Source organism: Syzygium oleosum, unplaced genomic scaffold, assembly GCF_021117445.2.
Source record: "Syzygium oleosum isolate NSW1041296 unplaced genomic scaffold, Sole_v2.1 Sole_v2.16, whole genome shotgun sequence".
In the NCBI taxonomy this organism is placed as follows: Eukaryota; Viridiplantae; Streptophyta; class Magnoliopsida; order Myrtales; family Myrtaceae; genus Syzygium; species Syzygium oleosum.
In genome coordinates, this window is record NW_026607500.1 from 3,979,893 (window position 1) to 3,995,667 (window position 15,775).

Consider the following 15,775-nt stretch of genomic DNA (forward strand, 5'->3'; position numbering starts at 1 on the left):
AAGAATCATTTATGGATTGTGGTCGTTCTGGCAACGACATAGTCAAGGTTCCTAAATCCTTAATAATGATGAGAGGGCGAACTTTAAACGCTGCCATCTCGTCGTGGTCGATTCTCAGGGAGTGGTCTGTTTAAGATAAGACGATGATATTGTGGAACTCATTGAAATGTTTCTCTGAGTTTTGAGAGAGCAGAGGCAGATTCATTTTATGCAATTTCAGCAAATCAATTTGCAAGAGCAAGTATAGATAGGATGAATTCACTCAGGTTTAGATAAACTAGAAATGTGATGATAATATATATTCCTGGAACATAAACATGCCCCTCGAGGCCTTGATAATTTCAATTGTATCATTTTCACATTTGTGAAAATTTGACTATGCACGTTCACATGGAATTTTAAATATTGACCATGCACATTCGCGAAAGGGATAACACTAGCTCTGATACTATGTTAGAAAGTCCAACCCATAAGCTTAAGCGGATAGGTGGTGGAAGACAACATGAATATGAAAAGCCTTTAAGACCCATTGTCATGCGATGTGAGACAATCTTTCAGCAGCTTTCTTTCTTTTTCTTGATGGAACTTGGTTTGGTGTTGGCAAGAACTCTGCGAGCAGACACAAGTCACATAATCGTGCTCGTCACTGAGAGGGGGACCTGTGCATGATGATGTGTGTGAAAGGTTAATTTAACTGGTCGGGTTGACACCAAGAATTAGAAGGGTGTCACAGGAAGGAATAAGGCTAAAATGTTTCCAATGGGTGATGTATGGACACCACACTGAGCATGTGATCCTAATGAAGGAGATAATGTAGAAGGGACTCGTGTGTCTGTGTAGAAGTGTGGTTGGCGAATCTGCCCCCTAAACTGAAATCCTCACTGGGATATTATGCTGAAGTTTCGGGCCATTGATGTTAGCGTGAAGGCATTGAAAAAACAGGCAAGAGAAAACTGGGCTAAGCAGAGAGGACGATGACGATAATGGAGATGGGTCTCAAAACTTTTTTTGGTCGAAGAGATGGGTCTCGATTTAGACATCAAGGAGAGAACACCAATATCCTCATTAAGACATCGAGGAAGCAAGTCTACTGTCAGTGACTTTGAAATTGATAGAAAACCTTCACAATACTTATCCAGAAAAGGCAGAAAGAAAGGGAAGGTTAATTTCTCTTCGAAGTAGCAGAAAACATTCATGATAAAGAGGAGAATACTCATATCTACAATGCCTACCAATTTAAATCGCTGAAAACAAAAATCATCAAAAATTGCATGTAGAACAAAGGACGTTTGCTTTGCTTCCTAAAAATGCTACTGCCGTAATCATCTTCACAAGCAGGGGGAACTGCAATGTTGCGAACAATGTCACTTAAGCACAAGCAGATGCAACAACTGCAATAAAAACTCGCACTTAACCAAACACCAGATACAGGTTGGTGCTGAAAGCTCCCATTGAAACGCCTCCGAATTATATACCAGAGTGACTTGGAATGTGATAAGACGGAGTCTGTTCAACGTGGAAGTAGCTCACTGGGACTCGATTTGCTCATCTAGAGTTCTCAAGTAATCTTCAATCATGAGCTTCAGAAGCTACGGATCAGGATGGTTATTGCAGCTCTTGTTTCTGCTTTTTAAACTGGTCCTGCTTGGTGATGACAGCTAATATTACATGCCAAAATGGACTCACCTCAATCACAAGAAGAGCATAATCCATGGTATAGCAATTTTAAATCTTGTTATCGAGTGTCTGATCATGAAAATTTTTCTTGTTATTAAGTGACCTTCATTCTTCTCTAACTATTTTCATGATTGATTTTCTTGTTTTCCGGGAACTCACTCGGGTGTTGGTTCGCACTATACCTGGTCCATGATATTCATATATTATTTCATGGGCCTGACTTTCTTGAAGAGCTTATATGCAACGCTGGTGGAGCAGAGCTAGCGTACTATTGTGTGTGTAACTGTAGTCTAAGGAAATTCTATTTATGACGAAAAAAAACAGACTTTTAATGGATGCACACGCATGATAATATGCAAACACAATATGTGAAAGTGATTTCTCTACTTGCAATGAACGAAATAAAAATTCTTTTTGAACACCAGATGATATTTTGCATGGACTAGAGCTTGCCTCCCCGTTGAAATGTGACTACCACTATGTGATGGAATAAGTCCTCCTTTCTGTTGCGGGTTGAGGTTGATCTTTCACTTTTTACAATTTGTTGGGACAGAATCGAATTTGTGAAAGTGAAATTTTCATCTGATGTCTGTGCTTTTGTATAATTTGAATCCACACAACGTCGCCGTACACGTTGGAGGGAAAAGAAAGAAGAATGTGACCTTCTGTCAATACAATAGCATTAGCTATGTATGAGGTGGATCCTGCTTATAAAGATGAAACAAAAAGCTGAACTTGTTCAGGTAAGATAAAGAATTAACATTTCCAGATTGCCGGACAAATACTATAATTTCTAACAAGCCAGAATAAGTAATTGTTCACAAGACATGAAAAAGACAAATACAAAAATGTTATTACATTGCTGGAAAATTACGGCGGAGAGGTCCTATGGCCCCATAGATTCCAACATATCGAAATCTCCACTCTTACCGTGAAGTAAAATTATAAAGCCAAATACCAATAAAAGAAAAGAAAGTATAAAGCCAGGAGAAGAACGCTAGAAGTGCTAAAAGTTGTGTACGACACTCACTTTAGTGCCACAAGTTTTTTTTTGGATCACTTATGTGTCAAATCGGAGAAAAATGATCGCTTAAGTGCCAAATTGGAGAAAAAATGATCGCTTAAGTGCCAATTCCGGTTAAATTGATTACGTAGCATTTATAATTAAAATTTGTAATATGACTTGGCATATTTTTAAAAAATTCAGTCCACGTAGACTTCCAAAACGACATCGCACAATCCGACTAACACTGAAGTGATCCTTTTTCAACAACGATTGGCACTGAAGTAATCACTTTAAACAACAACGTCGTTTAGGAGTTATATACTGATTGGGCATGCCGACGAGCCACGTAGGACTGAGAAACTAATAAAATATGGCCACGTCGGATTTCCGTCGATTCAGATCGGAGTTAGCACTTAAGTGATCGTTTTATTAAAAAAAGTGTCATTTAAGTGATCTAAAAAAAAAACTTTTGGCACTAAAGTGAGCATCGTACGCAACTTTTGGCACGAAAGCGATCATTGTATGTCGGAGGTGAAAAATAGTAGCATATAAGTGTCCGTAGAAAAAGATCACCACACTGATGAATATTATTTTACAAAAAGTTCTACTTGCCATCCCTATACTTTCAGTTTTGCTTTATTTTCTAATCAATTCCTTATACTTTTAATTTGTCTAATGAGCTCCTTCTACTTTTTCACAAATTTTTTAATCAAGTTCCTTCGACATCAAATTCTGCCAAATCCAGCTAACATGACTGTCGAGTGATATCGTCCACATGAGCGTCAACATTGGGTAACAAGTCAAACTTCAATACTGTCTATGTCGGCTATTTTTTCACGCACACACCCATGTGTGCATTCATACATTTTTTTCACATCATACTTTGGGGTCATTTGATTCCACGTCAACCGAATTTGGTCTGATTTTGTGTCGGATAGACTTGATCCGAAAGTTTGTGAAGCTAGAACAACTTGATTGGACAAACTAAATGTACATAAATTTGATAAGTAAAAAGCCTGGAGTATGTAGAGGATACATAAGATTTTTCGCCCACTTTATATGAGGTTTAGAACTGTTAATGCAGTTTCTTGCCATTTTTTTTTTTTGAGGTTTTGAAATACGTGAATGTTATTTTTTTATATTTTAATTACAGGTAGATCCATACTTTTAATACCCAAAGCCACTAGCTCCAATGAGAGAAATTTATCAACTATACGAGATGTGTTAGAAATCACACAGAAAAATCATTAACAGTGTGGATAAATACTTTAAAAGAATAGAGTGATGTTTATTTCATAGGTAAATACTTGCAAGTAGAGTGACATTTCTTTCATAACTGAGAATGTTACCTACTCCATTGAGATTTACTCAACCTAAATATTTTTCTTTAGATATTTAGATTGCATATTGAAAAGAACTACAAGCTAGGCGAAGAAGCTGTTAAACTACCAACGGAATGAAAGGTACTTTTAAAAATTGCGATATTGAAAAAGATTGCATGAAATTGAAATATAATACTTGTTTACGAAATATCAAGAACAATACATTAAACATTTAAAAAGAAAAAGACAGGTGGAATGTTCTGTAGTATTCAATGAATCTCTGTTTCATGGCCGATCCTGCTGGCTTGAAGAAGGAATCTCCGTGGGAGTTGGCCAGGGGGGGAAAAGCGAGTACTTCTGAAAGCATTCCTCCTCTTTGCAGATCCGGGACACCACTCGGTATGACTCAATCAAGAGTCTCGGAAATCGTCTAGCGAAGTAAGTGTCCAAACCATCAGGAACCGATCCGAGGATCGCCTGCCAGAATCATCACAGCAACAACAAACATGAGCCTTGTATGCATGCAGCTGCAAATATCATCACAATTCCAGAGAGAGAGCGAGAGAGTACCTTAATTTCTTTTGGAGCTTCTATGTAGTGGCTACACTTATTTCGCACGGCTCTCAATAAGTCTTTGACACGGCTACCATCATATTTCCTACGTTTGCGTAGGTCGGCCATAACTTCAGGCTCTATTTTGTCGCCCCAATTCCCATCAAAAACCAGTTGTGCAGTGTTCTTCAATGCTTTCAGAAGATCTGAATTGGGTGCCCTAGCTTCCAATTCTACTTTATCGCTGACATCACCAAGAAAGGACAGTCTCATCTCTGAATTCCAAAAAAATGGATGGTGAAGCACCTCCGATGCCTTTGGCCTGCTAGTCATTAAAAGCAATTTACTATTGATCCAACATGCTCAAAGAAATTAATTACACGAACAACACTGAGATACACCGATTTCCCAAGTTTAAAAGCATCACAAGTTTGGCATTCGTGCAATCTCTAAAACAATTAAAATTGCATTAGCTCAACAAAAGAGAAAACCAAAATGTCTGAAAACTTTGATACACTTCACAACAAGAACCTTCATATGAAGGCAGGAGATCCTCGGATTAGCAATTTAATCATTTAGGCTACAATAGTTAGCATTTAATCAAATTATTTACTACAATAAGAACCCATGAATTATTTACTCCTAACTACCTTAAATTAGCAATTTAATCATTTAGTCCCTAGGATTCTTCTTTCATTGTAAGCACCATATGCTAAACCCTCTGAATCTTCATATGAAATCCTCTTCGGTGTATGTATAACAAATCTTCTCTTAATACCGTGCCAGGAATGATTGGAATTTGTATGTTTGTGGGTGGGTAACAAACTTATAGCCCTAATACTAGGCTTCTGGACAATGATCATCTTCCATTGGAATATCGCAATTGTCAAATGCATTTAGGCTATCACATGGTCAACCTTTTCTCCGACTTTTATTGTCAATTGCCAAAAGAAAGGAGTTTGATCTACACATATTTTGCTTATCAAGTAGAGCCCCACGAGCAGGACAAATATTTAAGCCATGTTCAACGAATTTCAGGCCACCTTTAATACTCATGACATTAAGTGATGCAGTAAAATGGAAACTAACAATGGTTACAAAATCTATCAAATGGCAGAATGAAAACGGTAGTGATTCAAATTAAGGATTACAGTACACTCACCTCAACTTGGAATCTTGGTTTAGCAAACGCTTAAATAGATCGTGAGCTTCTGTTATGAATTCCACCAAGGATAGGTCCATTTTGTTGTTAACAACATTGTAGTCACGTTCTACATTTTCACCAAATGGATGTCGTCCACGAGTGATGCAAAAGAACAAGACACAACCTAAACTAAACAAATCCATTTGCCGTGTTTGGCGCCCACCATGAAGAAGCAATTCACGTGCTCGCCATCCTGAAGTTCCACAACCTGTAAGATAAACATCGAAGATCAACAGAAGAGCCCTCATCACTAGGACAATGTATAGACGGATATGATAGATTCACCAATCAACGAAGGAAGACCATGGCAAAGACTATTAAATCTCCACAAACTATACCACAGCATAAGAAGCAATACAAAGCAACCTTACTTCCAACATAACAGTCTTCTTTGAAAGAGGAGATTGCTCTAACAAGTAAAATTACAGTTCTGAATTTTTTAGCCGGGAATCTAAAGTGATTACCACTGTATAGATTCAGATTATGCATGGATCAATCTTGACGAAAAGAAGATCAAAGGTTTGGAGAAAGCTATCATGAGCACTTACCAGTGGCATGATATCCCAAGGAAGATCTATCTTCAGGAAGGTATTCACTAATGCCCATATCACATAGCTGAGCACCAAACAATCGATTCTTAGTAATCAAGACATTTTGAGGTTTTAAGTCCCGATGGATTATTCCCAAGTCATGCAATTGGCCGAGTCCTAATACCACATCCCTGTATTATAATATAGAGAAGACATCATGAATTAAATCAACAATGTAGCTGGAACCAAATAGTATCCCGGCCACTCGAAGGCATCGGATACATATACTAAGCCATATCCTGTTGGAAATTAAGGAATTTCTCTAACACACTAAGACCTAGTAAGGATGCCAGAAGTACACTAGAGAAAAAAACTGTTACAGGTTGTTTACGTAAACTCTACAATGAAAAACTCGGTACATAATTTGATTGCCGAATCAATCACATCAACATTTACCAATTTGAGTGCATGAGGATTCTGCAGCATTCACGAATCAAAAAGAAGAAGGTATACTGATTTTACCAAAATGGAAAAATCAATGGATTTATCACTATGTAATCGATAATACCTAATTGATTTCCATGAGAAGAAAACTAAGAGTTTAGCCTTGATAGTGAGACTGAACATAGCCTATAACTCTAGAAACGAAGTTGCAAGGTTCAAAACTCAGCCCATGATGTTGATTGCATTAGGCTCACCATAGTCAAGGTAGTGGCCTAATAATTCCCTGTAACATACATCACTTTGAAGTTTTTGCAGGAGAGCTATTAAGTCCTTCGACTAGCACCTGATACCCACTTGGGCCAGCAAAGAGGAGTACATGAAGGTAGTGATCTCTATGAGATGCTTCTGAGTCATGTAAAATATATGTAAACAAGCTTGCTACAACTACAAATATGTGACAATTGATTTTAGGAGTGTGGCAATAAGCAAGATACTGCAATGATCTCTCAAATCATACCCTTTTGGCACGTCAAAACGTAAAAATTACCTCATTAGTTTCAGCAACTGAGGCGAGGGATAACCATCTGCCCTCCACAAGTTAACATCCTGCATCATACCCCTAACGGAATCCAATTTGATTTTATAATTATCCAATGATGCTGGACCATGGTTATTTAAAGAATCTGAATGTGCTTGCATTAAATCATCTAAGCTACAAGTACAGTGCTCCAGTGCAAGATACACGAAATCCTCGTCGTACTCCACTCCATAATACCGAACAATATTTTCATGTCGGTCAGATGCTATCAAAATCCGAATCTCGTTGGAGGCAAACTCACGATGAGCCCGGACAAGGCGTTTCACTGCAACATGTCGATCTTCATACATGCCCTCGAAGACAATGGTCCCATTACTTCCCTTAGCGATTTCATTCCTTGATACGAAGATTTTACCAATTTTACGCCATCCAATGCCACCATCAGGAAGGCTATTGAGCTTCATCAATTCGTCATCGTTGCTCCTGATATTGACAATCCTGCCTTCATTTTCTGAAAAGACATATTCCACTTATCTGTCAAAAACTCTATAATTGATTTTCTTTTATAATCTCTTGAGAAAGTGCCTACGTGTACATCGAAAGACAAAACCGTGAGACTTGGTATGGAACGTGCTAAAACAAGCAATTCCTCAAATGACAAACCACACGGAAGCTAATACCTCAAGTGAGCTAATTAAGGGGCAATAACAAAGCGAGACCCCCTCTAGTAGGTGTGTGGTTCGAGGACGAACCACACGGAAGCAAGTGGTCTTGTAATAACTCAATTCCACGAAGGCAGGGAGTAAAAGGTTGTTAACTTTCACTCTTTTGATGACGGAGCTGAAGTCCTCCATGAACATGTCCGCTTGGTAAAAAACCCACTGGTTGGTGAATTCGCTGGTAACTCCGGGATGGGGTCGAAACTCTTTGATAACATGCCGATTAAAAATATCATCCATAATTAGTCAGCATTAAGCAAGGATAATTGCCGTTATCCTCATCTTCCCGGAGTTTATCAAAGCCAGATAGAAACGCGGAAGGTGAATACGTTGGAGATTGATTCTTGGGCGAATTGCAAGTTCAACGAGCAGAAGGAGATCCAAGTCCAGGAATAGGTAAATGTTCTCCAGAGGATTGTGGTGAAGAAGAGAGGTAAAAATACAATCTTAAGAAGGAAGGAGCAGATCCCGAGTAGTGGCTCTATAAGGCTGGCAGGTGATAGTGGTGGAAGGCAAATCCCGCCAATCTCTCTACGTGTCCAAATTAGACTGGAGAAGGTAAAGCGATTGTCTGGATAATGGAGCAGCTATACCGGCGTTCTGCCGGGATCGTGAAAGGGTTGACTTATAACATTCCTATAAATTTCAAAGAATTAGAAGAACTTTTAATTCGTTTAGAAGAGGACATACGTTGACATCCAAAAACAACCTATCATCAACAAAGAATTAAGTTATGTGGTCAAATCGGTGAGCACCCATTGCAAGATTGGCATCGGACAATTAATGATGCCATTGATGAAAGGGAGATTGAGGCAGTTGTCGACGTACAACAACGACCGGTAAACCACGTTTGAAGGAAGTCAAATCGAGAGGAAGCCAAAAGATCACAACTGCTTGTGGACAAGAATATGCAGTTAAAGATCGCGAGAGCGGAGCCAAGAATGTCAGAGGCAATTGAAGTTCTTGACTTAGAAGATAACCGCTTTCGATGGTTACACTTTGTACAAGGCTATATAAGGCGGAGCAGAATCAATGTAAAGCATCCGCGATCAACAACACTTATCAAATTTTTCTGCAGTTTTAATTCATCGATTATATATTCGTACTTGCAATTCTTTGTTCTTTATCTTTTATTTAGCATTCATAGTTTGTCTCATATTCATTGTTTCTTGTCCGAATCGCCACAGAATCCAATTTACTTTAAGAACCAAAGATTCAACCTTTGGTGAAAGGTCTTTCTTCGGCGACCATTTTTTGCGAAACAAGAATAAATGAGGCTGATGACGTTTTTCAGTGCTTGTAGACTATATTCTTAAGGATCGTATGTGCTTACTATAGCAAGAGGAGCAATAGCTAATGTGTAAGATTTTCTATATGGCCCAAAAAAGTTGGTAAAAAATCTAACCAGTTCCAACAATACAGCATAGCTTGAAATAATCCCTTAACCACCTATCCTTATGGTCTGGCAGCTTTCTAGCCATGACCCCTTTCAGTGTTCTACATTTCAAGGTTGAACTCATACTTTATCTTATAGAACAACTCAGATTTGACAATCTCAATGTAGAGAGCATACCTTCGTATTTGCGGTCGACACCCTTAGAGGAAGAATGTTCGGTATTATCTGGTTTGCTAACCTCCACCTGTGACAAAACTTGTGTAAGCATGTATTCAGTGCATCAAATAAGATTTCTACCATGTGTCAAACGGTTATAGAGGTTGATGCTTAGATTCAAACTGACTGAACGTGAAAAGAGACCAAACGAGTTTTGAGATTTCATTTACAGTATTGATCAGAGTATGGCCTTGTATGAGTAGCTTGTCAAACGAGTCTGAATTACAAGAGAACAGTTTGGAGAATGGAATACCTTCTATGAGCCACTCATCCCAATTTATTCACAGCACTTTGGATTAAGAATTAACTTGAACATGAAGGAAGCACCACATCAGAAATTTAAGATATCGGTACGGCGGTCAGCACTTTTTCGCACCACATCATAGATTTAAGATACCAATACAACGTTCAACGCTCTGGATTGAATATGTAACAACACCTCTGGAAAGCATGATTAAACTAACTGGCACAAATAAAAGTTCTTTGCTTGTATATCGCAGAAAAATACTGAAAACAGTTTAAAAAAAAAAAAAGAAGGCCCTTTTGAAAGAGGAAAAATTATAACAGACCAAAAGAAAAAAATATTCTGAATGCGTTAATGGGAGACATGACACGTGCTTATCAAGTGCCATCCTCCATCTATGCGGTCCAGTAGGAAAATCAGTAGTGTTGGTTACCTCGGATGAGCTTTCCGCTTCAATTAAACGGCTAATTGAATCGGGCAGCTGGATCGATGAAAGACAGTTGCGGGCACTGAATCTTGTAAGATTTTTCAAATGACCGACGGAGGCAGGAATTTCTTGAACAGCAGTTCCATCTATAAGAATCTCTTCCAAGGACATGAGGAAACCCAGCTCTTCAGGCAACTTATTGAGTTCAGTGCAAAACCTCAAGTTCAGTGAAACCAAGCTCTCCAGACTTTTTACTGAACCGATTTCAACCAATCGATTGCACTTTTCAAGAATCAATCTCTCTAGACGTTTGTAATGAGATAAGTCTGGAGTTCTGATCAAGTCAACACAACCGGTGAGGTTCAAAACTTTCAAATTCCCGGCTTTCTGTCAAAGGGTAGAATAACAAAAGAGTTAATTTTTCCGCAACAATTTGAAAAATGAAATTAAAAATAATATACTTCTCTACCTCGATTTCACTCCAACCATTCCATTTTTCATGGACCTTGCTCCAGGAAAGATCTAGAATAACCAACTTTTCCAAATCCAAATTTTGAGCACCAAGATTCCGAGGACAACCTTGCCAATGGAGCCATCTTAAACTTGACAGAAGCCCCTTAAAATTTCCTTCGAGGTTCGCCTGATCCAATCGAAGGAATCTTATGTTCGACATATTCTCAAAATGTGCTGGTCCAAAACTCCATTCTGACCCACTGTCAAATTTGAGAAGAACACCTTCAACGCGTTTCGTTCCCTACACGTGAAATATAGGATTGCCAAGGGACTTAGCATTTCCCCGGAAAAATATGTGAAGATGATAAATGCTTAGAGACTTCAAACTAAAGAAGTCATTTTTATTACGGGTCTTTTGTTTCGTGGAAAGTGAATGATTTGGAAAATAACTTCCTAAATATGATCGCTCGTATCTCTTACAAAAATAAATGAACAAAAAATATTTTCATCGTCCATAAAAATATGTAAACATCAATTGTTATCAATAAAGAAAAATTTTAATCAACTAATTATTCCAAGATATAAAAGTGATCATTTTTGAGAAAATGTTTTAAATCAGTCATTTTCCGCGAAACAAACGGACCATAAGTGTCTTTTTTTTTTTTTGACAATCGAGGTGTCCGCGCGGCCGGCGAGCTAGGGCTCAAACCGGCGGTGATGCCCGACTAGTCCTCGAGGGGGGCTAGCGCAGCATCCCACCGCCACGACCCCTCACTTAAATCACCGATGGGCGAGTTTGAACCCAGGACCTCTCGTGAAAGGAACTGAGCACAAACCAACGCGGCCACCGATGGGTGGGTTGACCATAAGTGTCTTTCCTCTATGAAAAAAGGAAAACAAGTTGTAAGGCATACAATCAATAGGTAAAAAACAGTGATGAACTTGTATCTTACTTTTTCATTTGTCAGCACATCCAAGGCATCCTCGTGCATCCACAATCTACTGCGCTTTCCAAGTTCACGATGTTCCAATTTGACGATATCCCTACCTAGGTCTCGAAGTTGATCATGCATCCACAGTTTGTTGTTCTCAATCTTAACAATAGATGAGAGGACGAGCACTTTTAATTCCAATTGGCTTGTGGCATCACAGTCGGACCACAGGTAGCATGCAACACTTTCGTCCTCTCCGATGAAGAAACAAGCAATGTCCAGAAATATCTTTCTTTGCTTGTCAGGTAATGCTTTGATGATTACCATCAAATTCTGTTTAACATGTAGCTCAGGTACTTTTTCCAACTCGTCCAAGGTTTTCTTCCACACGTCCTTGCTTTTAGAAAATAGATACGACCCGACAACCTCAATAGTCAAAGGAAGCCGGTCAATAGTTGATACTATATTTTCGGACAGAGTAGCAAAGTCATCTGGAGCAGGTTTCTCCCTGAAGGCATGGACGTGGAAAAGTTTAAGGGCTTCATCTCGTTCCATTCCCCCGACCTTATATTTCAGGAACACTTTAAACTCATTTGAAGCTCGTTCATCTCTGGTGGTAATTACGATCCTGCTTCCAGAGCCTAACCAATCAAGATTTCCTAAAATTGATGTAAGTCCAAAGCTTGGTTCAATATCATCGAGAACAATGAGAACTTTCTTGTGAAAGAATCTGCTTCTGATGGATCTAATCCCATCATCAACAGAATCAATTTGTCCATGCATTTTACCTAGAAGGTCAGAAATCAACTGACGTCGCAAATTTACTAAGCCTCCGGGTTTTTTGGCATTTTCTGTAACGCTTTCCAGAAAGCTACAGCCATCAAAGAGACGAAATATTCTTTTGTAAATTAACTTTCCAATTGTTGTCTTCCCGGTGCCCCCTATGCCATGTATTCCAACTCCACGAACTTCGCTAGATTCCATATTTAGTAATTTCATAACTCTTTCCACATGATGCTCGATGCCAACGAAGTATCTGTTCAATACCCTCAACACATTTGCGACAAGTACTTCGATGATTGAAGCATGTGTGCGTGGGCTATATCATGCGTGCACGTGTGCACGAGGCACATGCACAAAGATTAACGTAAGTCCAACAATGTCTGAACTCTGAAGTAGTTTGCAAGAAAAAAATTCACGCTCTCCTTTCAAAAACTATCAAACAGCAATCAGCTTTAGACAAACAGGCCACGCAATTAGTGGCACATATTTGTACTGAATCAGCAGAGACAAAGCACGGTAGGATGAGATGCAAAGGTTGTCAGTTGCATCGACAGAAATTAAGCAAATCGGTATCGCTCTACACTGGCATTTTCTCGCAAGAGGTAGATTTCCTGTAGATGCAGATTCCAAGAGGAAGAACATTTTCCTGGACCCATCTTAATATAAAATCACAACCATAATTGCTGCCTCTAAGTTAACCGAAAAACTGAGTCATGTGCTTGCAAAGATGTGTGTAACATAGGAATACTGAAATTTATCAACAAAACCAAAACATTAAGTAATGTGGCGAGCTGGGAGCAAGAATGTAAACAAGTGGATCATATTGAGAACCAGATCAGAGCGAGCTACATCAGGTATTGATACACCTAGCGTTAGTCTAATTAGATTAACTAAATTGAACTAAGCGCTACTTGGCATTTGGATGCTAGGTTACTCAATCGAACTTACTCAATTACACTTACCCATCACTCTCCAGCCCTGGGATGGATCCCACACGGATGAGAGCTTCCTCCCATTCCCGGAGGGTGTTTGTGTTTTCTCTTCTCCATCTATGCGCGGCGAAAGCCCCGGCATAAACGTGGGATCTGTCCCTCACGACTGATGGCGTGACGTCGAGGAAGACGGGCATGATGAGCAGGCCCATCGTCCTGTGGCAATCCACAATCACAGCCAGCTCTCGGAGGCACCTTGTGCTCGACGCATAGTTCTCTGACAGGATCGGAATGGCGATCGTGAAATGCCTGATCGCGGTAAGCGACTGCTCAAAACTCTCTCCCGGGGTGAGACTCTCTTCATCCGTGAACACGCGGATCCCCGCTTGGTGGAGGCTACGGTAGAGATGATCCACAGAGCCGCGGCGAGTATCTGATCCTCTGAAGCTCAAACACACATCGAAACTCGTTTCTCTTGTTTCGGTGGATCCTCCTCCACGGTTGTGAGAATTCTCCATGTCCACCGCCTCCTTCTTACTCTCAAAATGAAATCGGTTTTCGTGTTGGGGGGCCGCCTTCTCTCAGTTTCGTCTCTCTTCCTCACTCTTATTTCAAAGATCCACCTCCCAGTTTCAAAGTGCGGGAGTAGGCGGACAGGGGCCTCTTTAACCGGCCGACCATTATTGCAAGACGGTTGTAAAAATATAAAAAGAAAATTAAAAACGAAAACGAAAACACCAATGACCTTTGACTTTTGCAATATGTACGACCGCGTGCTTAGACTTTTCCTTACCAATTCAGTCTTCGAATTAAATGTTTTTTTTTGTTCGAACTGATCTGGAAATGCTCACATGGTCATTTAGGGTGTGCGCTCAGTAACATTTTTGTTCTCGAAAATAATTTATTTACAAAATTAGTATTTTCTATTTCTATATTCTGAATGAGTTTCTGAACAAAAGAACGCGTTCGATAACTGTACAAAATTTCTAATCTCGAAATAAAAAAATAACATAAAAGCGTTTGGTATAACTCTAAAAATTTTTTTACTTCTTATTTCTGTTCCAAATCTATTCCCTAGCTCCTTTTCTATTCAGGGGAATAGAAAAATTAACTGATGTTATCAAACGGATTTTTGTATTTTTTCTGTTCTAGGGAACAAAAGTATAGAAAAATAATTAAAAAAAAAGATGGTTAACAAACATGCCATTAATCTGTGCGGCCCTAGACAGCTATTTCAAAATATAAACTAAAAATTAAATTTTTTGGGCCAATGCCATCAAAAATCTCAAACTAGTATATCCGTAATATTTACCCTAACCTAATTTTTATATCACAAAAGTAAATGTGGTACGAGTGTACCAATTTATGAGTTTTTGGTGATATTACAAAACTTGGGGAAAACTGGATCATGATAAATGGTAACAACGTCTATAAAAGTAATTTACTGGGTTACAAGTGGATCTTGACGAGTAACCAATTAGTTTTGTCATAAAACAAGAAACCTTTCCCAGTTCTTTACTCGAAAGGCACCATGGATACAATCAGCACTTTGTCATTACTGAGTAGAGGTGTCAAAATGGGTCTTAAACTCATATATGACCCATTTAAAAATAAATGGGTCATATATGTGTCACTTTAATTTTAAAGAGTCAACCTTAAATGGGTTTTAAATTTTAAAACTTAAAGATAAATGGGTCTAAATGGGTTGAGTTTGGAACCCATATCCATCCCACCTACTAGACTCATCCACACACTTTCTCCTTCTTTACAAAAATGTTTAAAAAAATCGAAATTTAATTTTTTTTTCTCTTTTTCTTTTGCTTTTTCTTTTTTCTTTTCTCTTCTTTCTTTTTCTTTTTTTTTTATTCCGGCCACTGGTCGGCCACGGCGACCGGCCATCGGGGTGGGACGACCTCGCCGGAGGCCAACGAAGCTCGAGCTCGCCGGCCTCGGGCGAGGCTCGAGCCTCGCCGATCTGGCGAGCCGCAAGCTCGCCCGATTCCGGCGACCTCGAGGCTCGCCCGATCCCGGCGACCTCGAGGCTCGCCCGATCCCGGCGAGGCTGGAGCCTCGCCGACCTGTGGCGAGGCTCCAGCCTCGCCGATCTGGCGAGACTCGAGCTCGCCTGAGGCCGGCGAGGCCGAGGCCTCGCCTGTGGTCGGTCGCCGGCCACGGCGGCCGGCGATCGGCCAAAAATAAAGGAAAAAGAAAAAAATAAAAAAAAAATAATTAAAAATTCGATTTAAAAAATAAAAAAATATTATTTTTTTTATTTTCTTGGATAATGACTTTATGGAAAATATTTTTTAGAAATGTCGCATTTTTCGTAAAACAAACAGAACCTCAATTTTAAAAAAATTATAAAATTTTTTCACTAACTTTGTATTGCATAAAATGTTT

General features: G+C 39.3%; 2 protein-coding genes across 2 annotated transcripts in view; both read right to left on the minus strand.

The window, feature by feature from the left end:
* Nucleotides 1-12,247, minus strand: part of LOC115663376 (serine/threonine-protein kinase/endoribonuclease IRE1a-like) — a 29,346-nt gene extending 17,099 nt beyond the window's left edge. The window contains exons 1-6 of the mRNA XM_056318884.1: nt 11,682-12,247; nt 10,745-11,029; nt 10,282-10,662; nt 9,566-9,632; nt 7,283-7,784; nt 6,310-6,482 (exon numbers count right to left, since the gene is read on the minus strand). Coding sequence (XP_056174859.1) covers nt 6,310-6,482; nt 7,283-7,784; nt 9,566-9,632; nt 10,282-10,662; nt 10,745-11,029; nt 11,682-12,215 — 1,942 coding nt within the window. The 5' untranslated portion in view covers nt 12,216-12,247. The remainder of the gene's footprint in view (nt 1-6,309; nt 6,483-7,282; nt 7,785-9,565; nt 9,633-10,281; nt 10,663-10,744; nt 11,030-11,681) is intronic.
* LOC130140118 (TMV resistance protein N-like) lies at nt 12,234-13,990 on the minus strand (the record flags this gene model as incomplete). Its single annotated transcript, XM_056318663.1, has 2 exons — nt 13,406-13,990; nt 12,234-12,759 (listed from the first exon to the last, which is right to left on the minus strand). Coding segments are annotated over exons 1-2 (1,014 nt in total), but the record flags the coding sequence as incomplete, so codon positions are not given.
* Nucleotides 13,991-15,775: the final 1,785 nt, after the last annotated feature.